The sequence below is a fragment of the Leptonychotes weddellii genome, chromosome 13 (assembly GCF_054177405.1).
Source record: "Leptonychotes weddellii isolate Sample4059 chromosome 13, ASM5417740v2, whole genome shotgun sequence".
Lineage (NCBI taxonomy): Eukaryota > Metazoa > Chordata > Mammalia > Carnivora > Phocidae > Leptonychotes > Leptonychotes weddellii.
The window spans coordinates 44971355-44996774 of record NC_138381.1 but is presented as its reverse complement, the minus strand read 5'-3'; the positions used below and the strand labels follow the sequence as shown (position 1 = coordinate 44996774).

General features: G+C 37.7%; 1 protein-coding gene across 2 annotated transcripts in view; it reads left to right on the top strand.

The window, feature by feature from the left end:
- Nucleotides 1–628: 628 nt before the first annotated feature.
- Nucleotides 629–25420, top strand: part of MIB1 (MIB E3 ubiquitin protein ligase 1) — a 129678-nt gene continuing 104886 nt past the window's right edge. The window contains exons 1-3 of one of the 2 annotated variants that reach the window (XM_081801527.1): nucleotides 629–1013; nucleotides 22136–22307; nucleotides 25087–25216. In XM_081801527.1, coding sequence (XP_081657653.1) covers nucleotides 785–1013; nucleotides 22136–22307; nucleotides 25087–25216 — 531 coding nt within the window. In that variant the 5' untranslated portion in view covers nucleotides 629–784. The remainder of the gene's footprint in view (nucleotides 1014–22135; nucleotides 22308–25086; nucleotides 25217–25420) is intronic. The other variant, XM_081801526.1, reaches the window with a different exon arrangement.

The following is a 25420-nucleotide window of genomic DNA, read 5'->3' as shown; positions in this document are numbered from 1 at the left end:
GGAGAGACGCTTAGGGATCGATTTTCTTCTTTCTTTCTCCAGTCGCGCGACTCTCCAAAACCCTTTCCGCCCTACTGTTGCTGAGCCCCCCCCCCCCCCCCCCCCCGCTAGTCAGAGAAGGTGCTGCTCCAACCTTGAGAGCGTCAGTATCCGGATGTGGAGCTGCTCTCGTCCGGCGGGCACTCTGTGGCGGGGCGGAGCGCGGCGGCGTGCGCGGGGGCAGAGAGAAGGGGGCCCGTGGGCCCGGGCGCTCGCCGGACGCCGGGAGGTACCACCGCTGCCCACGGGGGAGGAGACGGCGCCGGCAGTCGGGCGCCCACCCCGGAGCGAGGGGCTAGGGGAGAAAAAAGGCCGGCAGTTAAGCTTGCTCCCCGTCGCCCTCGCCGTCTCCCCCGGGCCAGCCTCCCCCGGCCCCCTGTGCTCCCCGCGCTCCCGGCCGGGGGAGAGCGTGGTTTCCTGGCGGCCGTCGCTGTAGCCCGGCCGGGGAGCCCGGAGGAAGCGGGGGAGTCCCCGCCCACGGCCCCCTCCCCTTTGCCTGCCCGCCGCCGCCGCCTCTGAGCCGCTGCGGTCCGGCCTCCAGTACGAGCCGGGGGCGCGGCGGCGGCGGCGACGGCTGGAGAGTGGTTGTGGGCTTAGCGGGGACCGCGCCGCCGCCCCCGTGAGTTATTCCCACGTACCCCGGGGCTCGCTGCCGCTCCCGCCGGCGCCGAGAGTCCGGCCCGGGCCCAACTCCCTCACGGGCCCCCCGGCGGCGGCAGCGGCGGAGCCCACCGCCCGGGCCCCGATGAGTAACTCCCGGAATAACCGGGTGATGGTGGAAGGGGTCGGGGCCCGGGTAGTGCGCGGCCCGGACTGGAAGTGGGGGAAGCAGGACGGCGGCGAGGGCCATGTGGGCACGGTCCGGAGCTTCGAGAGCCCCGAAGAGGTGGTGGTGGTGTGGGACAACGGCACTGCTGCCAACTACCGCTGCTCTGGGGCCTACGACCTGCGCATCCTAGACAGCGCGCCGACGGGTAAGCCTTGGCCCCCCTGGCCTGGGCCTGCGCGCGTGCGGGAAAGGGGCGAGGCCGGGTGGGCGTCTGACTGTCTGGGAGAAGCCCGCGGTGGGAAGGGAGAGAGCCAAAGAGATTTTAGGTTCAGTACATGGTAAACAAAAACTTGCAGAAAAGACCCCGCTACCCCACGGGAAATGATGGCAGCACCGTCACCGGGATGCTTTCAAGCCTGGGAGGCACAAAGCACCGGGAACACAACAGACTGTTCCCCTCCTCCTCCTCTAGGGAAAGGGTCTGGAGAGGCCTGTCTAATAAGCCATTGAAATTAATCAGCCACCGAGTGATAACTGTCTGAAGAGAGGCTTGCCTAGCCATATGGTGTTTAGCTGTCGGGTTACAATTGCCGAGGGGCCTCTGGTAGCTCGGATTTGTTGAGATACCATGTATGTATCTATGTATGTATTGCCTCCTGTAACACATAAAAAGACTTGGAGTTCAGTAGCTGAATGTTAATTGAGACCTTGTAGAATGATTTTTCATGTAAATTGTTTCATTACCAATAGAGGGAAAAAGAGTCTAAGCTGTTGAACCATTTCCTTGTGTTAAATACTTTTTCCAAGTGGATTAGACACTGATTTTTTTGTCGGTAATATCCCATCTCGTATGTAAGGTTGTATCAGAGACTTATCCATTCATGCACAATGAGTCAAAGTCCTTGATTCACAAATTTCAGGGATCTGTTTGTTATTGACTCTAGAATTTTTATGTAATGTGTTAAACTGAAGGCTTGTGCTCATAAAATAAAGATCTAACACTATTTTGTTGGATTATTTTAATCAAAAACATTTTTACAGATTTGTCTATGATACTCTATTTAGTAGAAAGTAGTTCAAATTTAAAATTTGTTACTTTTCAGGATGCATAAATAAGCTACTTTTAAAAAATTGAGGTATCATTGACATATACTAGTTTTCTGCGTACAAGATGGTTTGATATATATATTGCAAAACGATCATCACAATAAGTCTAGTTAGTATCCATCATCATACATAGTGAATAAAATTTTTTTACGATTTACTGTCTTAGGAACTTTCAAATATGCAACACAGTGTTATTAATTGTAGTCACCATGCTGTACATTACATTCCATGACATTTATTTTATAACTGGAAGTTTGTGCCTTTTGACACCCTTCACCCGTTTTGCTTACTCCCTCCTCTGGCAACCACCAATCTGTTCTTTGTATCTATGACCTTTTTTTTTAAGATTCCAGGTATAAATGAGATCGTATGGTATATGTCTTTCTCTGTTTTATTACACTTGGCATGGTGTTCTCGAGATCCATCCATGTTGTTGCAAATGGCAGGATTTAATTCTTTTTTTTATGGTTGAGTCATATTCCATTGTGTGTATATATATAGCACATTTTCTTTATCCATTCATCCATCAGTGGACTTTTAGGTCGTTTCCTTGTCTTGGCTATTGTAAATAATGCTGCAGTGAACATGAGGATGCATATATGTTTTTGAATTAGTGTTTTCATTTCTTTGGGTAGATACCCAGAAGTATTTCTGGATCCTATGGTAGTTCTATTTTTAATCTTTTGAGGCACCTCCATACTGTTTCCCTATTGGCTATACCAATTTACGTTCCCACCAACAGTAAACATCCTTGGTTTTGTCTACATACTTGCCAATCCTTGCTATTTCTTGTCTTTTGATAGTAGCTGTTCTAGCAAGTGTGAGGTGATATCTCATTGTGGCTTTGATTTGCATTTTTATGATGATTAGTGATGTTGAACATTTTTTCATGTGTCTGTTGACCATCGGTATATCTTCGTTGAAAAAATATTCAAATTCTCAGTCCATTTTTTAATCAGATTGGTGTTTCTGCTGTTGAATTGTATGGGTTCTTTATGTGTTTTAGATTATTAATCCCTTATATGTATTATTTGCAAGTATTTTCTCCCATTCAGTAAGTTGCGCTTTGATTTTGTTGATGGTTTCCTTTGCTGTGCAGTGACTTTTTAGTTTGATGTAGTCCCACTTGTTTATTTTTGCTTTTGTTGCTTTTGCTTTTGGTGTCAAGTCCAAAAAAATCGTTGCCAAAATCATTGTTAAAGAGCTTACTGCCTATGTTTTCTTCTAGGAGTTTTATGGTTTCAGATCTTAATTTTAAAGTCTTTAATACATTTTGAGTTAATTCATAAATAAGCTATTTTTTTTTTTTAAGATTTTATTTACTTGTGAGAGAGAGAATGAGAGAGAGAGCATGAGAGGGAAGAGGGTCAGAGGGAGAAGCAGACTTCCTGCTGAGCAGGGAGCCCGATGTGGGACTCGATCCCGGGACTCCAGGATCATGACCTGAGCCGAAGGCAGTCGCTTAACCAACTGAGCCACCCAGGCGCCCCACAAATAAGCTATTTCTAAGGCTTGATGATTGAGTTTGACAAAGCTTACCAAATCTGAAATGGGTTCCTATTTGTTACTGGCAGCAACAAAAAGGAAACTAACACAAGTCGACTCAGTTTTCTTTTGAACTGATAATTCATAAAATTGTGTTTCTTAGCTGGTTATTTAGACATTGAGAAAGATATATATGCATGCCCAAAAGAAAAGATTCAACAGTACAAAAAGGGACAGCTATTGTTATCAGTTTCTTGGGTATTCTTACATACTCTATTTATTGCAAGCATATTTGTTAATATACTGTAAATCCACTACCTTTTTAAAGCACAAATGGTAATAAACTATACTCTCTTCTGCACTTTTGTTTCTTTCACTTAATAGTATGTATCGGGAATTGTTCCAGGTTAGCACATTAGGTCTACTTTTTTCTTTCATAACTGCATAATATTCCAGTGACTGGATGTCATAATATATTTAACCAGTGCTTTCTTGATGAGCATTATATTGTTTCAGGTCTTCTTCTTTTTTTTTTTTTTAATTTTATTTATTTATTTGAGAGAGAGAGTGAAAGAGAGCATGGGCGGGGTGAAGGGCAGAGGGAGAAGCAGACTCCCTTTTGAGCAGGGAGCCCGATGTGGGACACGATCCCAAGACTCCGAGATCATGACCTGAGCGGAAGGCAGACACTTAACTGACTGAGCCACCCAGGTGCCCCAGTGCTTCAGGTCTTCTTATTTACAATGATGTAGTGAATAAATCCTATGCATATGTGCTGAGTACTTATGTTGTGGAATTGCTGCATCAAGGGGTACACATATTTAACATTTTGATAGATAATGACTAATTGCTGTCCAAAGACATTTTACGACGCTACACTCTGACATTTTACACTGAATGAGGCACATACCTGTTTCTGCAGACTCTTTAAATTTTATCTTGCTAGCTCAAGCTAAAGTTTGACCATAACAATAATTTGGAGTCATCTTGGTACCAGTAATTGCAGGTTTATGAGGAAATTTAAATATCTTTCTGGGTAAAGTGTAACAAATCCTATACTACAGCAATTTTTGAAGGGATATTAATGTTGTCTGTGTGCTTTATGGTGTGAAGTATATCTATCATAAATAGTTTCATTATCTTATATAAAAGCACATGTTTTTAGAGGTAATTGTTTTAAAATCTCAGTTTAATTTACAAGATGATTTTACACATTTAATTTGTTGTGTGTAATAATTCATCTTGTTCATCTGAATCTTTTAGCAGACATTTTAAAAGCATTTCTAGATGCAGGGTAGCTAGTCTTCTTATGCAGTGCTGTTGAAATGTATTTTAATTTCTATGATTTACTATCCTCAGTATTTTTTTTTTCCTTAAAGGATTGAACAAATCACAAGCTCTTAGATCTGGTTTTACCCCAGGAGTATAATACTACTTTCAGTTTTCTCTTTTTTCTTTAAAATATTTGATAATTGATGTCTATTGGTACTTTATTATATTCTCAAGATTTATTAAATATTATATTTATTATATATAGTACTTGATATTTGTTTACATAATAGTTAAAATAAAAATAAATTTAACCTTTTTGAAATAATTTCAGGTTTACAAAAATTACAAAACTAGTAAAAAGAGTTTCCTTTTGCCCCTTGCTCATCTTCAAGTATTAATATCTTACAAAGTATAATTATTGAAACCAGAAAAATAACATTAGTACAATACTATTAACTAATCTACAGACCTTATTCAAATTTCGCCAGTTGGCCCACTTATGTCCTTTTTTGGGTCCAGGATCCAATCAGGTTCTCCATTACTATTGCATATAGTAATTGAGCTGTATGTGAGGCTGTCAAATTCTCCAGCTCCAGGTTGTCTGTCTTTACTCTTTATTGGTATTATTTTTTTTACTTTATCAGGGTTCTTAATCTTTTACATTTTCTTTGTTCTAAAGAGCAGCTCAAAGTTCCAGTCATCCTATACTGTTGAAGCCAAGCTCTGACCTTGGGAGAAGATATGACATTGTCATATCTACTTATTGGTATTATTTTTTTTTACTTTATCAGGGTTCTTAATCTTTTACATTTTCTTTGTTCTAAAGAGCAGCTCAAAGTTCCAGTCATCCTACACTGTTGAAGCCAAGCTCTGACCTTGGGAGAAGATACGACATTGTCATATCTACTTAATTATCAGATCTTACCCAATATTTAAATTACTGAAATCTTACCTCATCTGTAAAGCTTCTTTTGTTTAATAAGAAAACTCGATCTATTAATATTTGCTTGTAAGTGTATGGTTAGGAGCAACATAGGTAATTACATTACCAGTTGTGGGAGAAAATTTTCATTTAGAAGTTAGAAGCCAGTAGGGCGCCTGGGTGGCTCAGTCGGTTAAGCGACTGCCTTCGGCTCAGGTCATGATCCTGGAGTCCCGGGATCGAGTCCCGCATCGGGCTCCCTGCTCGGCGGGGGGTCTGCTTCTCCCTCTGACCCTCCCCCCTCTCCTGCTCTCTGTCTCTCATTCTCTCTCTCAAATAAATAAATAAAATCTTTAAAAAAAAAAAAAAAAAAAAAGAAGTTAGAAGCCAGCTAGCTGGCTTTTTCCTTTATGTATGAGATAAATGGATTAGATCATTTTAAATACAAATTTTCTTCTAGCTTTGAAGATTTGATTTGATGTTAATAGTAAAGAGCCTAATAACTATTCATACAGCTAACTCAGAGCTAACCTGGAAATACAAATTAAAGAAAGGTATCTTTCACCCCAGTCAGAGTGACAAAAATTAAAAGTCTAAAAATGGTATGTATTGATAAAGAATATAGAGAAATCAGAACTCTCAGGTTATTGGTGGGACAGTAAATTGATACAACCACTTTAAGAAGCGATATGGCAATCTTGTAAACTTTACAGTGCACATATTCTGCAACTAAGAAAATCTTCCAAGTGTATATCCATGAGATCCTCAGGCACATATCCATAAAAAGGTATGTATAAAGAAATTCATTGCAGTATTGTTTATAAAAGCAATAATTTGATAACTACTAAAAGTATTTATTTGTTTATTTATTTTTTAAAAGATTTTATTTATTTGAGAGAGAGAGAGAATGAGAGAGAGAGAACACATGAGAGGGGATAGGGTCAGAGGACAAAGCAGACTCCCTGCTGAGCAGGGAGCCCGATGCGGGACTCTATCCAGGGACTCCAGGATCATGACCTGAGCTGAAGGCAGTCGCCCAACCAACTGAGCCATCCAGGTGCCCTAAAAGTATTTATGTAGAGTAATTTATATGTCATGTTACATGAGTTTCATACAATAAAAGCAGTTAAGGTGAAAGAAGTAGTGTATATTTACCAAATATTTGTTAAGTAAAAAAGTAGGTTTCAAAAAGATATTTAGATCATACAGTGCTTTTTATGTAAATTTTAAATACTGAAAAATTATGGAAAAATATATATAGAAAAAGGATAAACACCTAGACTGAAAGGATCTAACCATCAGGGTGGTATTTTGGTATTTTCCTTCTCATCAGAATATTCTTTTTTTAAAAAATGAGAGCAATAGGATTTTTCTTCATTTTTTGAAAATCTTAGTTTAATATGTTAGTAAATCAAGTCTGATTCTAAATTGAGTTTGTTTCCATTCTTGATTTTGCTAGATGCTGTAGCTTTTAGGAGACCTCACAAAGACAGATAATTGATCCAAAGGGAAGAAGTACATTTCTGAGTATGTTATGCTGGTTATTAAGCTCTTGCGTCTTGGCTTCATACCCACTCTCTCTGTATTCTACCTTGTGAGGCTGAGGTGGGACTCTGCATTTTCTTTTCTTTTTTTTTAAGATTTTATTTATTTATTTTGACACAGAGAGAGAGACAACAAGAGAGGGAACACAAGCAGGAGGAGTGGGAGAAGGAAAAGCAGGCTTCCCGCCAAGCAGAGAGCCCAGACGTGGGGCGCAATCCCATCATGACCTGAGCTGAAGGCAGATGCTTAACAACTGAGCCATCCAGGCGCCCCTGCATTTTCTTTTTTGCCAGCTGGATCCTAATTGGTTCTGCCAATAGGGGATCCTCAAAGGAGACTAGAAGGCTGGAGTGAGAGAAAGGACTTGCTCTTTTCTGTTTTGCTTGCTTCCTTTTGGTATCATCTTATCCATGAGGATTTCAGTATCATTATTTGATTCCAGTTTACTTAGTTCCAGTATAACCAGAAATATCCTCAGTGTGCCCCCACTCACTGATAACCAGCATCAGCCTGTCACGACCCTTTCATTAAGGTCTGGATCCTAGCCCTATGGAACCCTTTTTTTAAGCCTCTTATATTTTAGTAATCTCATTTTTTTTCATTGTTTCCCCATTTCTAGAAGTGGTGCATTGGTGTAGTTTCTGTCTCCTGACTGGACCCTAACTAATACAGTTTATTAAATCTTAATCTTATTTTTCTATTCCATTACCAGTTAAGTAAAATTTTTATTGAAACTTAGCTAGTAATTTTCCATTTTTGCTGATGCTAATCATTTCTTATGTATGAATTGGAAGGTGTTTCACTTTTATATTTTGAATCAATGAATTCTGAATTTACTGAATTTAAAATGAAGTAAAATATTTTCTTTCAAGGATATTAATATGAAAATTTATTGGTGATACACATTATTTTGGTATTAAAGACCATATAATGATGGAAACATCTCCAAATACAGTTTTCATCTTGCTTACTCTAGTTTCTTTTGGGTAGCACTTACGTTCTCACATCATGTCTACCCTGGGACACATTAAATGGGTATAATTAAAAAATCTTATAAGGAGCATACCACTAACCCCTGCTTTTCATCCCAGAAAATGTATGCAGTTTTGAAACATTTATTTTTCATTTATTTTGTAAGTGAATAATATGGAACTCATTCTTAATTTTCCCTCTTAAGCACTTTTTCTCAAGATAACCAACATGTTGTTTTGTGTCATTAGCATGCATTCCACAAATCCACTTAATTAGGAACAAAAAAGCTGCAGCATGTCTTAATGTGCCAGAGGTGAGCCGCAGTGTTGGGCCCTGGTGCTCTCAGTCTCTCACTCACCTTCAGTACACCTGTGTTCCCTGTGTGATGTGTGAGTTTTTGTATAGGCCCACTGATAGTGCTAGTGTCAGCTGACTAATTTACATTTAGTAAAACAATCTCATTCTTAGATTTTTAGAAAAATAATAAATATAAAAGTAAAAGTTTCAGTGAAAGTCCACAACCCCTTTTTTTAGAATGCTTGGGACCAAGTTTATACTTTTTGATTTTAGAACTATAATATGGTATGTTTGCAACACAGTATATAACACCCACTTTGAAGTCCACAGCAGCACCATGTAATCAAATAAATTAATATTTCTGCAGGGAAGCATATGAATAATTATACTAAGGGGGATAATAAAGACTACGTACTCTATATAGCCTTTTGTTTGTTCAGATCAGGGTTTATCACTAAGTGAGTTTGCTGCTAACTTACAAAAACACTTAGAGTTTGTAATTATTGATAAGACATTGTGGACTTCCATTTTCTCTTGCATTTCAAAGGATCATGTTCTGTATCTCCTGAGTTGTATACCTCACTTTGGAAACCACTGCTTTGAGTCACCTAGCAGGAACGTAGGCATTTTAAGTACCTATAAGAAAATGGCTTTTTTTTTTTTAAGGAATATTCCTTCTTATTTTTTTTTTTTTAGATTTTACTTATTTATTTGAGAGGGAGAGAGAACGAGAGAAAGACCACAAGCAGGGGGAGCAACAGAGGGAGAGGGAGAAGCAGACTCCCCGCTGAGCGTGGAGCCTGGCGCGGGGCTCCATCCCAGGACGATGAGATCATGACCTGAGCTGAAGGCAGCTGCTTAACCAGCTGAGCCACTCAGGTGCCCCTCCTCCTTACCTCCTTAAACCCATTTCTTTACTCACATTTTCATATGTCCCCACATTTAGCTTGACTTTTTTACCATCATGTCTGGATTACAGTGATAGAACATTTCCTCCGTTGGACCTAGGAACATAGTAACAATTTTCATTTTTTTAAATTAAAATATAGTTGACATACAAGGTTATATTAGTTGCAGGTGTACAACAGTGATAAAGCAATTCTGTCATTACTCAGTGCTCACCATTGTGAATGTAGTTATTATCTCTTCCCAAAGTTATTACTGTATTATTGACTATATTCCCTGCATTATACTTTTCATCTCTGTGAGTTATTTACTTTATTTATTTATTTATTTTTAAAAATTTTATTATGTTAGTCACTATACAATGAGTTATTTACTTTATAATTGGAAGTTTGTACCTCTTAAACCCCTTAACCTATTTTGCCTATTCCCCTACACCTCTCCCTTTTGGCAACCGCTAGTTTGTTCTGTATGTTTATGAGTCTCTTACCCTTATTTGTTGTTGTTTTTTGTTTTTTGTTCTTTTTTAATTTTTTTTTAGGTTTCACGTATAAATGAAATCATGTGATACTTGTCTTTCTCTGTCTGACTAGATCCATCCATGTTGTTGTGAATGGCAAGATTTCATTCTTTTTTATGTCTGAGTTATTTTCCATTGTATATATATACCACATCATTATCCATTCGTCAGTAGACATGTAAGTTGCTTCTATAGCTTGGCTATTGTAAATAATGCTGCAGTAAACATCAGGGTGCATATATCTTCTTGAATTTGTGCTTTCATTTTCTTTGGGTAATACCCAGCAGTGGAATTACTGGATCATATGATAGTTCTATTTTTAATTTTTTGAGGAACCTCCATACTGTTTTCCATACTGGTTGTACTAGGTTACATTCCCACCAGCAGTGCATGAGCGTTCCCTTTTCATCACATCCTTTCCAGAACTTACTATTTTTTTTTTTTTGATACTAGCCATTCTGACTGGTGTGAGGTGATATCTCACTGTTGTTTTGATTTGCATTTCTGGATGAATAGTGATGCTGAGCATCTTTTCATGTGTCTGTTGGCCATCTGTATGCCTTCTTTTGAAAAATGTCTATTCAGGGGCACCTGGGTGGCTCAGTCGTTAAGCGTCTGCCTTCGGCTCAGATCATGATCCCAGGGTCCTGGGATCGAGCCCCGCATCGGGCTCCCTGCTCAGCGGGAAGCCTGCTTCTCCCTCTCCCACTCCCCCTGCTTGTGTTCCCTCTCTCGCTGTGTCTCTCTCTGTCAAATAAATAATCTTAAAAAAAAAAGAAAAAGAAAAATGTCTACTCAGGTCTTCTGCCTATTTTTAAATTGGATTGTTTTTGATGTTAAGTTGTATGTGTTCTTTATATATTTTGGATATTAACTCTTTATCAGATGTATCATTTATAAATATCTTTTTCCGTTCAGTAGGTTGCCCTTTTGTTTTGTTGATGGTTTCCTTTGCTGTAAAAGCCTTTTAGTTTGATCTAGTCCCAATATTTATTTTTGCTTATGTTTCCTTTGCCTGAGAAGACACATCCAGAAAAATGTTGCTAAAGTAAAGCCCATGTCCATGAGATTACTGCCTATTTTTTTTTCACAAGTTCTATGATTTGGGGTCTTATATATAGGTCTTTAATCTAGTTTGAGTTTATTTTCATGTATGGTGTAAGAAGTTGTCTGGTTTCATTCTTTTGCATGTAGCTGTCTAGTTTTTCCAACACCCATTTATTGAAGAGACTGTCTTTTTCCCATTTTATATTCTTGCCTCTTTTGTTGTAGATTAATTGACTGCATAAGCATGGGTTTATTTCTGGACTCTCTGTTCCATTGATCAGTGTCTATTTTCATGCCACTACCATACTGTTTTGATTACTGTTAACTTTGTACTATAGCCTAAAATCTGGGATTATGATATCTTCAGCTTTCTTTCTTCCTCCTCAAGATTGCTTTGGCTATTTGGGATCTTTCATGGTTCCATACAATTTTAGGATTATTTGTTTTACTTCTGTGAAGAATGCTGTTGGTATTTTGGTAAGGATTGCATTAAATCTGTGGATTACTTTAGGTATTATGGACATTTTAACAATATTAATTCTTCCAGTCTATGAGCACAGTGTTTCTTTCTCTTTCTATTGTCTTCAATTTCTTTCAACAGTATCTTCCAGTTTTTAGGGTACAGGTCTTTCACCTCCTTGGTTGAATTTATTTGAAGGTGTTTTATTCCTTTTGATACAATTGTAAACGGGATTGTTTTCTGAATTTCTCTTTCTGCTACTTCATTATTAGTGTTATTAGTGCAACGGACTTCTGTATATTAATTTTGCATCCTGCAACTTTACTGAATTCATTTATTAGTCCTGATAGTTTTTTGATGGCGTTTTTAGGGTTTCCTACATATGGTATGTCATCTGTAAATAATGACAAATTCCTTACCAATTTGGATGCCTTTTATTTCTATTTCTTGTCTGATGGTGGCGGTTAGGACTTTCAGTACTGTGTTGAATAAAAATGGTGAGAGTGGACATTTTTGTCTTGTTCCTGATCTTAAGAGTATTGAATATGATGTTAGTTATGGTTTTATTGTATAGGACCTTTATTTATTTATTTATTTATTTTAAAAGATTTTATTTATTTATTTGACAGAGAGTGAGAGAGTACAAGCAGGGAGAGTGGCAGAGGGAGAGGGAGAAGCAGGCTCCCCACCGAGCAGGGAGTCCTACATGGGGCTCAATCTCAGAACCCTGGGATCACGACCTGAGCTGAAGGCAGACGCTAAACCAACTAAGCCACTCAGGCGCCCCATATGTGACCTTTTTTGTGTTGAGGTGTATTCCCTCTAAGCCCACTTTGTTGAGAGTTTTTATCAATTTTAACAGTTTTTATCTTTGTATGCCCATTGCTCTGTGTAAACAGGTTCTTGTGAAATAGTTTGGTATTTAAGTTATCTTTAAAACTTTGTTTTAGAGGGAAAATGGGTTCTGAATTCTATACAACTAGCTTATAAATGAATTGATAGAACACAACTAAGAACACATGCCCCAGACTTGTGTTTTGCTTCTAAAATGAAATAGTGAATTTTTGGGGGGCGCCTGGTGGCTCAGTCGTTAAGTGTGTGCCTTCGGCTCAGGTCATGATCTCAGGGCCCTGGGGCCGGCTCCCTGCTCTGCGGGAAGCCTGCTTTTCCCCTCTCCCACTCCCCTTGCTTGTGTTCCCTCTCTCTCTGTCAAATAAATAAATAAAATCTTAAAAAAAAAATAGTGAATTTTTATTGGTTAGCAGGAAAAAAAGTGATAAAATTCTTAATTTTGTTTGACCTCATTAACTTTCTATCCCTATGCAACAAATTCTAAAAATAAGCATACTACTAAAATTGCCAAGTGTATGCCTGTTTTGATAACTTGTTTCTTTTGTTTGGAATGTGTAAGGCATGATTGTAGTTTTATTATGCAAACTTGTAATATAGTAGAGTAGTAGAGGATGCAAAAATAGATGAGAATAACTTGTCCAGCAGAAAAGATATGATGGAGTTGTAGATTTTGGGTGAGATGCCTTCAAAGACATTTTCTTAATGTATAATAACAGTTGGTTGTACTTGAAGAAGTGATGTTTCACTCTACAAAATTGTTGAATTAACTAAAAAGTAGATAATCTTTTCAATTTTTAAAGTGTATCTCTTTGAAATTTATTTGACTATTAGGACTTGATAACATAGTATTTTGAATCTAGTAGGTTGAATGGGGAACATGATGCCCTAGATACGTTGTTTTTCTTTAAATATGATCAGATGGAGAAAAAACCCTGGTGGAGCAAAGACCTTAGGAAGGCCAAGCTTTATAATCAGACCCACCTAGGTTTGAATTTGAGCATGCCACCTACTAATATGTGACTTCAGGTAGGTTACTTATCTGAGCCTCAATATCTTCATCTTTACATGGGGATCATAATGTCCAGCTTTTTTTTTTTTTTTAAAGATTTTATTTATTTATTTGACAGAGAGAGACACAGCAAGAGAGGGGACACAAGCAGTGGGAGAGGGAGAAGCAGGCCTCCCGCGGAGCAGGGAGCCTGATGCAGAGCTCGATCCCAGGACCCTGGGATCATGACCTGAGCCGAAGGCAGACGCTTAACGACTGAGCCACCCAGGCGCCCGTAATGCCCAGCTTTTAGTATTGTTGGGAAGGTTAAATAAAGTGTGTATAAAGCACATTAGCTTGATGTGGTAATGTGTAGTGGCTAGTATTATTAATAATAACAATCTTATTTTCATTAATTTAGTATTTCTCAAGAGAAAGGAATGTGGAATATACCAACCAGCTGGCAGGTCACAAAGGCCTTACCCTCTTTAGGAATTTTAATTATTGTTGAGACAATTTCTAAACCAGTAAGTAGTTTGAAGGTTCAGGGAGAGTAAGATGCATACTACAGTTGGTTTAATCCTCTTTAATTTCTGTATTACTTTTTGTCACATTGATTTGGGGTTAAAGTTGAATGAATACCTAAATCAGAAATAGGATTTCTTGTTTGGTTGAATGACATCAACAGTTAAGCCACAATAAGTAATTACATTTAAGTACTGGCTAATGACTTGTAAATTATTATTTTTTTTATGTTAGGTGAAATCTTTCAATTAGGGCACAAATTTAGAGGATTAACTAGGTGTCATATTAGTCTATTAGGATTTTTTTAACTTAAAAAGTGTTTTAAAATTTATCACTTAACATATAAGATATCCAAATAGATTAATGAGTAATAAATACTTGTAAACCCATCTAGAAACAAATGCCCTGTGTACTTCTATCCAATTTCATTCCCTTCCCTCCTCTCCTAAGGTAACCATTATCCAGAAATTTGTTATTTTAATGGTTTTTTTTTTTTACATTTGTGTTACATTTTTATGTACCTGTAAACAATATATAGTACTTTATTTGCAACATTTTGTATTCTTAGATAATTAAAAAAAATTTAGCATTATGGTTGAAGGATTCATTCAAATTGAGTTGTGTGAGTATTGAGCATTAATTTTAGGTATTCCATTCTATACCTAATACATGTTTCCATTCTTTTGTTAGTGAACAATTATATTGTTGACTTTTTTCTTTTGCTATTACACGAAGTGATAATTTAGGTATTCTTGTTACATGTTGAAGTGCCTTATAGTGTGCACTGCTTGTAGTAAGAATTCTAGTTTTCTCTTTCAGTCATCTTTTCTAACTAGAAATTTAACATTTTACTTAAATAAATGAGTGCTTTGTGATTTTGAGCTCTTTTCATTGGCTGTCTTAAGAACTGTGATCATTGATCTTGACCAGCATGTTTAATTGTTCTCATAAAATTTTCCAACAAAAAGACTAAGCTCTGTAAATTCTCTAAGTTTTTGAATTTAGGCGAGATGCCATTAAAATGTAGAGCAGATGGTCATTTGAGTATTGGTAGAATTGAGTCAAAAGCTATCATCAGGTGGTTCATTTAATGGTGGCAGATGTCTTCATAAAGCGTAGCAAAGGAAAAGAGCATTAAGTCTCTAGAATAATATGGTAATCTATAGGAAGGAGAAAAAGGACTAATAGGTTTAGTTAGGGAATTAAGTTTTATGAAATGAACATTTTAAGGAATAACATTTGCCAAAGCTAAGGAGGTTTATGCTGGGAGGGAATGGTTTTAGATGAGAATGAATTGGGTGGATGTCATAAGGGGAAACAAATAAGCTACTGAAGTAAGAGATCAGTAAAATGTTGGTCTTGTTTATTAAATAGCCTTTCTCCTTTTTGTGTTTTCTTTAAATATCAACTTTTGTTTTAAAGTCAATTAATTGCATTCTCGTTAAAAATTCTGTAGTGTTCATTTTGATGGTGGAGTAGGTTGCTTTGTTTACTTTTTCCAAATCTCAGCCTTAGTCTGTTTCACAGCTGTTCAGTAGCTTTGTTGGCATTTGAACTGTGGGAACCAAGAAAGGATTTGGATGTGCTTTTGTGTGTATTAATGATTTTCCTGAAGTATTCTCTAAAACCATGAATTGTAGGGTTTTTTTTTTAACCAGTTATCATTGTGTGTTTAAATGGCTCCTTTTAAAGAAAACCTATACTTAGATTATGAGCTCATGAATGTTGTTATCATTGTGCTTTGTGGAAAATGAGCTTAGAGATGAAAAATACGTCAGTAAGAGAATAGCTGAAAACTGGACTTTTCGTTTTTTGGTCAGATAGTGAGGTTGGGATACATTTTCCCTATGCTTTTCATCAACCAACTCTCATTTGAAGAGCTGCGCAGTTAAGAATAAACCTCTTAAATGCGTAGCGGATACTGATTTGTTTAGTGCATTTTACTTTTTGTGATGACATAGGAGACCTGTTTTAGACTTATTCAGAAACTTAACCACCGTGTGGACACTTACTGTTACTGACATTTGATATTAATTATGATGTATTGGTCGTGGTGCTATCCTGGGGTAAGACAGGTTAGCCTGTGACTGCAGGCATGTGCCAGTGAGGAGTGTTGTCGGATAAAGTATATATTTTCTTTTCATGAAATAGCTCAGTTAGTGTAAGGGTTAAAAGAAATAAAAACTTCTAAGCAGTAGTTACATACTCTATTGCTAGAGTATTTGAAAGTTGATTTCTCTAAATATTTGCTGTAAATACCATGTTTTTGTTTTGTTTTTAATTTATGGGTGACATACTTGAGCATCTCTGATGATATACTCATATTAAATGTCCCTACTCATTCAGCTGCTTCCTAGAATTAATATACACTCAGTGTATACCACAAAGGGTAATCCCACCAGTACATTTTGGAGATTATCTTTCTAGTTTTTCTGTGCATGTGTATTATATGTCTTATATAATGGCGTATTGTAGTTCTTTGCAAACTACTTTAGAAAATAATGAGTTTATTGAAAAAATATAGTTACCATATCAGTAATATTTTTTCTGCAACGTGGTTAAATTGCTTAAATTTCTCTCTATGGATTACCATATTTTACACATAAATAGCCCCATATTTTTGAAATAGGTTTTGTTAAATTTTTGTTTTTATCTACAAACAACTTAGTATCTTTGGGTGTACTTTTTAAAAAACTTGAAGACAGCGAGATGCCTGGGTGGCTCAGTTGTGAGCCTTTGGCTCAGGTCATGATCCTAGGGTCCTGGGATCAAGCCCCCCATCAGGCTCCCTGCTCAGTGGGAAGCCTGCTTCTCCTTCTCCCACACCCCCTGCTTGTGTTCCTTCTCTCACTTTGACTCTCTCTATCAAATAAATAAAATCTTAAAAAAATTTTTTTAAAGACAGGGTCATAGTCTTTTTTTATTTTTTAAAATATTTATTTTTTCGAGAGAGAGGGAGAGAGTGAGCAGGAGTAGTGGGGGAGGGGCAGAGGGAGAAGCAGACTCCCTGCTGAGCAGGGAGCCTGATGCAGGACTCAGTCCCAGGACCCTGGGATCATGACCTGAGGTGAGGGCTGACACTTAACCAACTGAGCCACCCAGGTGGCCAACAGGGTCATAGTCTTTAAGGCATTTGAAACATTTTGCAAGTACCTTCCATAAAGGTTGTATCAATTTATATTTCCCTCAGCAAAATCTGACTGGCATGCATGTAGTTAATCTGTGCCAATTTGAGAGGATAAAATTGGTCTTGTTTTGTGTTTTTTTAAAAAATTATGAAAATAATATGGTTATTATAAAATTAAACAGTTCAGAAGTATACATAATAAAACATGACAGTGCTCTCCCCTTATCCTCCCGCACCCTGAACCACTGTCAACAGTTGGGGTAGGTTTTCAGATTTTCTCTATCTGTATCCTGTGTGTGCTCATTTGGGCATGTGTGTGACTTCTGGGTTTCATGTCATCTTAGAAAGACTACTCAAAATTGTAAATACATTCAACTCAGTTTTTTCTAGCATTTTTATGATTTTCTATTTTCATATTTAGCTTTTTAATTTAGTTTATTTTTGGTATGTTGTACTGTGGGGAACTATAACAAAGTTCATACTTTTTTTTTAAACTTGCTTTGTTTCAGTTAAAATGGTTATAGGTTACCCCAAAACTTAGTGGTGTTTAATAATTTATATGTTCATTGCTTCCATGGGTTGGGGATTTGGAGACAGCTTGGGGAATGGTTTGTCTCTGCTCTGCAATGTCTGTGTGGCCTCTCCATGTTCTTTTCTATCATAGGTGGCTTCAGGGTAGCCAGACTTACGATGAAAAGGACTCTCCAGGCATGCAGGGTATGATTCCTGAGAGAGAGAGAAAGACGGACACAGACAGACAAGTAGCACCTGCATTGTCTTTTATGATCTAACCTTAGAAGTCACACAGTTACTTCTGCTTCCTTATGTTGACCTAGGCAATTGCAAACATCCAGGTCCAGTGGGGAGGAAAATCTGTCATTGTCACATTGTCAAAAGAGCAATTAAGATGGATATATATTGGTGTGGCCCCCTTTGGAAAATACAGTCTGCCACACCTTTCCTCCACTGTAAATATATACTCAGTTTTTCAGGAATCTAACTGGTATAAAATGTACATATAGAGCAGGGATATACCTGTATTTCATTATTAAAACCTGTGAATTTTTAAAAAACTTATATTGTGATTTGCTATTTCTTATTATAAGTTGCAGTTGTACAAAAATTTAAAATTCAGTTTAATAGTCCTACATTAGGCATTATGTTATGATAGTTCTTCAAAATCTTTTTTTTTTTTAAAGATTTTATTTATTTATTTGACAGAGAGAGACAGCAAGAGAGGGAACACAAGTCGGGGGAGTGGGAGAGGGAGAAGAGGCTTCCCGCCGAGCAGGGAGCCGGATGTGGGGCTCGATCACAGGACGCTGGGATCATGACCTGAGCCAAAGGGAGAAGCTTAACGACTGAGCCACTCAGGCGCCCCAGTTCTTCAAAATCTTTTATCTGTTGATTGGTTTTAGAATTTACTTTAAAAAATATCTTTGTGTGAGCTAGAATAATTTCTTAACTTTGTAAACATTTCCTATTTGTGTTGGGAAATAATAGCTACAGGAATAATTGCAGATTTTTTTCAAAATGAACATTATAAAGAATTGATTACATACTGATTTAAAGTAAAATATAGCAAATTCTTAGTAACCCAAGAGATGAGTACCCAGTTTATGGATTATTTGGCCTTTAAAAAAAAAATCCTTATGTGATTAAAAAAAAACCCACTTTTTTTTCCTGTGAATTCATGTATATTCTCAAAAAAGAATAGATAAAGGTTACATTTTGCCTTTTGATTTATATTCTAAATGACTGAAGCATGTAATACTAGTGAATGATAGTAGCTTTGAGTTTTATGGCTTTAAATCTGTGGTTTTTAATTTTCGTATACATTCTGTTTAGAATATAATTTTTGGGGGGCTTATGGCTGATTATAATTTTCATGATTCATGCAGTCATACTTAATTAGCCATAGGATAGAATACATCATTATCAACTGTTGAGAAGTAGTGGATTATCTGCTGGTTTTTAGGACTATCTTGCATGGCAGTTGTGTCTGCTGTTGCTGTGCTGGAGTGAAAACATTTAAGAGGAACTGAGAAGACAGACATAGCTGCAGGTAAATCATAAGCTTTGGGGGAAAACCTGACATAAAACAGTAATGAGAGAATTGCCATGGTGAAGGTAGGTAATTTGCTAAAATAGGGGTAATCCATGCATGAGTAATTGAATGTTCCCTATTTGTACTCTCTGGGAAATTGAGAATTTAAAAGTTCTTTGATTTTCTGTATAAGTTGCCAGATTTGCTTGAGATATATGATGATTTTGATCACCAAGTTATTTAAATAGGTGATTAGTACATTTAATAAATCTGTATTAAGATTAAATTAAGTGCAGTATAATTCTTTATATTTGCATTTTGTTTTAAAGCCTTCCAAAGTGTTTTTACCTCTATATATCACTTCAGCATCACAAGGTTCTATATTATCTTTGTCTGCTTGGGCTGCCATAACAAACTACCATAGAGTGGGTGGTTTAACAACAGGAATTTATTTCTTGTAGTTCTCTGGAGATTGGACAGTCTAAGAGCAAGGTCTGGCTAATTCAGGTTTCTTGGTGAGGACTCTTCCTGGCTTGTTGCCTTCTGGCTGTGTCCTCATGTGGCAGAGAGTGGGAGACCTCTTAGCTCTCTCTCTTAAGAATACTGATCTCATTATGGAGGCCCCACCCTCATTACCTCTTCTACACCTAGTTACCTCATAGGTCTCATCTCCAAATATCAGCACATGGAGAGTTAGGGCTACAACATATGAATTTTAGGGGGAGGGGAATATATTCAGCCTATAACACACATGAAAGGAAATATTTTCTCATTTTATAGATGAGAATATTGATCCCAGAGTAGTAGTATAAATTAATTCTGAACATTACCTAGCTAGTAAGTTAGAGAACTAGTTTCTTTAATCAAATACTCTTGTTTTTCCATTTAATGCAACAATTTAAATCTGCAAGTCAGAAATCATGTCTTATCTTGTTATTTCCCAGTGTGACTATAATTTATCTCTAAGTCTCTGACAGTATTTCAAATTCCTCCCAAGCAAATGAAGCTGCTCCTGGTTCTCTGAATACACACTGTGCTCTTCTGAGATTTCTTCTTTCTTCATTTGAAAGGTCTATTCATCCAGTATTTCTAGGAAACTTGTCCTGATTCTTTTTTCATTTTGTTTCTTAGATGAGTATCTATTAAGAGGCCTGGACTTGCAATTTTTTTTTTTTATTATTTATTTATTTATTTATTTGACAGAGAAAGACACAGCGAGAGAGGGAACCCAAGCAGGGGGAGTGGGAGAGGGAGAAGCAGGCTTCCGGCGGAGCAGGGAGCCCGATGCGGGGCTCGATCCCAGGACCCTGGGATCATGACCTGAGCCGAAGGCAGACGCTTAACGACTGAGCCACCCAGGCGCCCCTTGCAATTTTTTTTTTTAAAAGATTTTATTTATTTATTTGTCAGAGAGAATGAGAGAGCACAAACAGAGGGAGCAGCAGAGGGAGAGGGAGAAGCAGGCTCCACACTGAGCAGGGAGCCCGATGAGGGACTGGATCCCTGGACCCTGGGATCATGACCCGAGCTGAAGGCAGATGCTTAGCTGACTGAGCTACCCAGGTGTCCCTGGACTTGCAATTTTGAGTATGTGCTTTTTTTTTTTTTTGTTAATGGCTCTTTTTTTTAAGTAGAGCAGTTCTAGTTTTCAGTTATTATACTGTTTGTTCCTAAATATCTCTTATCTCTTTGTTTTCTCTTGAATGATCTCATTTATACTTTCTTTGGTTACTTTCTACATCTTTGTTTTCTAACCCATAGCCACCAAGTCGTAAATCTCTCCTGAATGTTTTCTCTTCAATTCTACTAGCTTTATCCTGGCTTAAAGTACCATTATTTTCACTTGGACTGTTGTGTAAACTTCTTACAATTTGACCCCTTTTCTCTAGCCACTTTAATTTTCTTCCTTTCTGTTATCCATACTACACCAGGGATGACACTTGAAAGCAGCAGAGGGCCTGCCCACAGTAGCAGTAAAATAGTTACTGAATGAAATCAGTAGGTACTGATGTCTGCCATCTTCCCTGTCCCTGCGATCAAGCATTTGTGTGGCAGGAGACTGCGGAAGGATTGCACATGAAACATATTTGGTGTTGGGTGTCATGCTCTTTTGTACTTTACTAGGCATCCCAACTTCCTTTTACTGTTCTTCTCCTATCCCCTTTTTATTTACCATTTCAGCTTAGGCACAAGTTTATCTTCATGTTTGGCTCTTTATTTAGAATCTAGTTACCTTATGGGATTTTAAACTTGAATATAAAAAATTAATTATACAGGGTTTTTTTTCCCCCTTATCAGGAAGCAGTAATAGTGTATCAGTTCTTCTAGAGTTTAGTATTAACTTTACTACTTTTGTGCTGTAGTTCTCGGGTATTTAGCACATTCTTACTTGATTCTTAGAACAGCCCTTACCTTTTTCTTTTTTTTTTTAAAGATTTTATGTATTTATTTGACAGAGAGGGGCAGAGGAAGAGGGAGAAGCAGGCTCCCCGCTGAGCAGGGAGCCTGATGGGATTGTGACCGTGACCAGAGCCAAAGGCAGACACTTAACTGATTGAGCCACCCAGGCACCCCCCTTTATAGTTCTAATTGTCTATGTCATTCATGTCATCATTTTCGGTGGAGGTCATATTGCCAAATGCTTATTTCCTTTTTCCATTCTTTTTTCTTGTTCTGTAAGGAAAACAAAGGAACATCCTAACTATAGTATATTGTTTCCTTTTACACTGAGAAACTGATTTGGTAATCCTTTCCTAAAGTTTGTTGTTTGGGGTGGGGAGTTTGTCAATACTTAGGGATAGATGCTTAAATTAATTGATAGTTTGTTTCTATGATATCATGAGGCTAACATGAGGCTAAACTTGTTTTTTCTTTTAGAGTAATTGTTTACCTGGAGAATAGGTTGAAATTCTTCAAAAGATTCTGAGTGTTTGAAGTCTGAAACATCTACTTGGTAGTAAATGATTCTTTTTTGTGTCACTAGATTGAACCTAAGTTTCAGTTTGTGGATGACAGCAAAAAAAGTGCTGATGTGTTACTAATGAAGAAAAAAATGATAGAAAATGTTTAGTCTATAATTTGTACTGATTAAAATACTTGAAACATGTTGTCTTGAAACTATATATGGTACATTTGAAATACTCTTTCCTACTTTATTGAATTACTTTGTAAAATGCTGTTCTTATTTTTCCCCCAGGGAATAGTATTCAAGTAAATAATACTTGTAGTTAATGTAAGCATGTATCTTTGTTTTAATAGGCATCAAGCATGATGGAACCATGTGTGATACCTGCCGCCAGCAACCAATCATTGGCATTCGATGGAAATGTGCAGAATGTACAAATTATGATTTGTGCACTGTGTGTTATCATGGAGATAAACATCATTTAAGACATCGCTTTTATAGAATTACTACACCAGGAAGTGAGCGGTAGGGTAAACAATTTTTCTTCAGTTGTAATTCCTTGTTGGCATTCAATTTTTTATACTATTCAGCCTTAAAAATAGGATTTGGAAATAGCTTCTGACAGCTGGCTTAGTACCAGGACATAGGAGATAATAGCCTAGATGTGGACCAGGCCTGCCATATAGTGAGAAAAAAGCTCTGTGAAGATGGAGCTGTACGTATTTTTTCAAGATAATCTGGGCTGTTCTTTCTCTGGCATGGAGACTTGGCACTCCTCAATATTTGGAAAAGCAAGGGCGGCCCAAGAGAGACTTACTATTTTCTTCTTACTGTGCGTTCTGTTCTGTTAATCGCTACCAGATGAACACTAGGGCCCATTGATTGAATCAACAGGCCTTTATTAAGACTATGTAGCAGCTACTATGCTTGTGTAAATTTGAAGATAACTAAAACAGTATTCTTTTTTTTTTTTAAAGATTTATTTATTGGCGAGAGAGAGAGGGAGAGAGAGAATCTCAAGCAGACTCCCTGCTGAGTGTGGAGCCTGACTTGGGGCTCAAACTCATGACCTTGAGATCATGACCTGAGCTGAAATCAAGAGTTGGATGCTCAACCAACTGAGCCCTTAAGGTGCCCTTAAAGCACAGTATTCTTTTTTTTTTCCTCTTAAAGAATTTATAGGCTAAGGGATTATTTGACCAGTAGTGATTATCATGTGATGTTTTAGACTGTATATAGAGTATGAAGTGTCTTAGCAAAGAGAGAGGAATATTAATTGTGAATTGGTACAGAGTTTCAGGTGATTGAATCTTCTTTTGTAGATAGATAGGAATAATGTATAGGAGCAAGAATCTAGCCAGTCATAGGGAGGCAGCGGGAGTAGTAGAAGAATGGATTTAGGTATAAGACTGTCCCAGTTTAGGGACACCTGGGTGGCTCAGTTGGTTAAGCGTCTGCCTTCGGCTCAGGTCATGAACCCAGGGTCCTGAGATCGAGCCCCATGTTGGGCTCTCTGCTTGGTGGGGAGCCTGCTTCTCCCTCTCCCTCTGCTGCTTCCCCTGCTTGTGCTGTCTTTCTTTCTCTCTCGCTCCGTCAAATAAATAAATAAAATCTTAAAAAAAAAAAAAAAAAGACTGTGCCACTTCAAATCCTGGTCCTGCCTTTTATTAACTGAGTAGTTTTGAACAAGTTGTTTATTCTTGTCTTTTTGCTTACAATTTTTGAAGTTAGAGTATAATAAAGATATTCTAAAAATGAGTAGAATAATGAGGTAAAATTAGCAAAACAAAAGGAAAAACCCAAACCTTTTTGATTTTATGAATGAGAAGGATATAGAAGAATAAGGAAAAGATGGCCTTGGAGAACCAAGCTGGTCCAGATTGTTGAGTGTAGATTTTTTTCAAGGTCCATAGTCCTCCATAAGTATTGAATACTTTGGAGACAAGTTAGTGTTAGGTCAACACCAATGTATTTTATTTGGCCCATACTGTGTTTTGAATTTTTGAACACCCATGTCTGCGCGTGCACACACACACATACCCAAAGACTGTCAGCACTGGGCATTTGATCATGGTAACAGTTGGCTGACAGAGGAGCATCTGTACCCTTTAGACAAATCATGGTCTTGAATTCACCAAAGTCCCTACCACTGCCTCTTGTCTTCCTGAGCCTGGCGTCAAGTGCTGCTTGTTGCCATTTGTCATTGCTGTGGTGTTACCTTTTTGGCCTTATTTATGTTACTTCTCTGGCAGTTGTAGGGATTTGAGTTTGCCACTTATAAAGTGGTGAAGGATATAGTGATACTCTGAAGTGGTTAGATTGGATTCATATGTTGATTCCATTCCATTATTATTTAGCTTTTGTGACCCTGGATAAATCACTTACCTCTTTGAGACTCTGTTTCCTCATTTGTAAAATGAATAAAATATAACAATACCTTCTCTTAAGGAGTGTAATAGACTTTTATACTTTTGTGAGTGCTTTACTTATAGTAAAAGCTCAGTAAATATTAGATATTATTATTTTTCTACCTACTACTGTCATCATCATCACCTGTGGAACGTAAAGGTATTTATGTGTCATGCTATTAAGGTATTAACTGGAACAAAGAAAAATCTTTTATATTTTTAAAAATAACCTTTTTTATTTTATTTTTAAAAATAAATTGGGGTGCCTGGGTGGCTCAGTTGAGCATCTGACTCTTGGTTTTTGCTTAGGTCATGATCTCAGGGTCATGGGATTGAGCCCTGGGTCAGGCTCCATGCTCAGTGGGGAGTCTGCTTGAGATTCTCTCCCTCTCCCTCTGCCCCTCCCTGTGCTTGCTTGCTTTCTCTCTAAAATGAATAAAAAAAATCGTAAAAAAAAAAATTCCTGGGTCAGTTAGGCATCCAAGCCATGATTTCAGCTCAGGTCTTGAGCTCAGGGTTGTGAGATCAAGCCTGGCATTGGGCTCTGTACTGGGTGTGGAGCCTGCTGGGATTATCATCCCCCCCACCACCCTCACTCTCTCAAAAAAAAATATACACATATATAAATAAATTACTGTTAACCCACTTTTTTTTGTTTTTTTTTTAAAGATTTTATTTATTTATTTGTCAGAGAGAGACAGAGCACAAGCAGTGGGGGGAGTGGCAGGCAGAGGGAGAAGCAGGCTTCCCGCTGAGCAAGGAGTCGGATGTGGGACTCGATCCCAGGACCCTGGGATCATGACCTGAGCCGAAGGCAGACGCTTAACTGACTGAGCCACCCAGGCATCCCTTAACCCACTTTTATATAATTTAAAAATAAATACTTTCATTTTTAGGGTTCTGTTAGAGTCTCGTAGAAAATCTAAGAAGATTACAGCCAGAGGGATCTTTGCAGGTGCCAGAGTGGTACGAGGAGTGGACTGGCAGTGGGAAGATCAGGATGGAGGAAATGGACGAAGGGGAAAGGTGACTTTTTTTTTTTTTTATTAATTCATCATGTTATTCTAGAATATTTTATGTTCAGAAGATTTTTATTATAACTGAATTTCTTGGTCCATTTTTTCTTATACCAGTAACAGTTTTTAAAATCTTTATTTCTTTTTTTTCTGGAAGAATAAAAATTGTTCCTACCCTGTTGTAAATATTGATATTCATTGAGAAGGTTGTTGG